Source organism: Trichechus manatus, unplaced genomic scaffold (assembly GCF_000243295.1).
Source record: "Trichechus manatus latirostris isolate Lorelei unplaced genomic scaffold, TriManLat1.0 scaffold00057, whole genome shotgun sequence".
NCBI lineage: Eukaryota > Metazoa > Chordata > Mammalia > Sirenia > Trichechidae > Trichechus > Trichechus manatus.
Window position 1 is genome coordinate 9055419 of NW_004443993.1, and position 1138 is coordinate 9056556.

Consider the following 1138-nt stretch of genomic DNA (forward strand, 5'->3'; position numbering starts at 1 on the left):
GCCAGGTTCGCTTGGTGTCCTAAATTCTCAGTCGTCCCTGGGCCTAATCAGCCCCTTTTACCCTCTGTGTTGTGTGTTCCTCGTGGGTGGGAACTTCCACTGCATTTGCCTCTTACACATCATCCTGATTTGTATAGGCACGGCACTGCCTTGCTCACTATTGATCTCATGGTTTACATCTTCCAGGTACCTTGACACAGGCCATCCGTAATTTTGCCAAGAGCTTGGAAGGCTGGTTGACAAACGCCATGAGCGACTTTCCCCAGCAGGTCATCCAGACCAAGGTAACTGTCCAGGGGCGGTGTTTGAGCTCCCAGACCACAGCTGGTCACAGGGAGCCGGGGAGCTGCCGGCTGGGAGCTGGGCCCACCCACTCCCTGCTCTGCTGGGTTCGCCAGGAGGGAGCCGGGGAGCAGCTCGGATGAGGCAGGAACGCTCTGCCCAGAGAGGCCAGCTTCTTCTCATGAGTCATGCGGGCCATTGCTCCTTCCAGGAAGGGAAATTCAATCTCTTTGCTATTACCTTCATGTTACTACAGTCTTGGCCCCAAAAGAGAATCGAAATGTGGAGATTTGGCCTCCATATGAGAAGAGAATGATCATCTATCGCTCTCGCCAGCAGTTCTTGAAAAGCTGCTGTGTGTGGATGAGGGCCAGGTTCAGAGCGCCTGGTCTACCTGCCTACAATTCGGACTTGATCTGTGAAGCCGGTGATCCTCAAACTTCCGTGTGCGTCAGAATTGTCTAATACCAGCTGCTGTCAAGTCATCTTCAACTCATGGCAACTTCGTGTGTGTCATACGGTTTTCAATGGCTGACTTTTCAGAAGTAGTTTGCCAGTTTTTTCTTCCAAGGCACCTCTGGGTGGACTTGAATCTCCAACCTATTGGTTAGCTGCCGAGCACGTTAACCATTTGCACCACCCAGGGACTCTGAGCGCCTGAATTGATCTGTTAGGCCAGTCATTCTCAAACATCCATGTGCATAAGAATCACCTAAACCAAAAAAAACCATTGCCATAGAGTCGATTCAAGCACATAGTGACTGTAGAACAGAGCAGAACTGCCCCATAGGGTTTCCAAGGCTGTAAATCTTTATGGAAGCTGACTGCCACATCTTTCTCCTGCAAGAGTGGCTGG

At 51.1% G+C, this 1138-nt stretch overlaps 1 protein-coding gene across 1 annotated transcript in view; it reads left to right on the forward strand.

Annotated features, from left to right (window-relative positions):
- Positions 1 to 1138, forward strand: part of RFX2 (regulatory factor X2) — a 104135-nt gene that overhangs the window by 93635 nt on the left and 9362 nt on the right. Inside the window, exon 14 of the mRNA XM_023733089.1 lies at positions 187 to 415. Coding sequence (XP_023588857.1) covers positions 187 to 415 — 229 coding nt within the window. The remainder of the gene's footprint in view (positions 1 to 186; positions 416 to 1138) is intronic.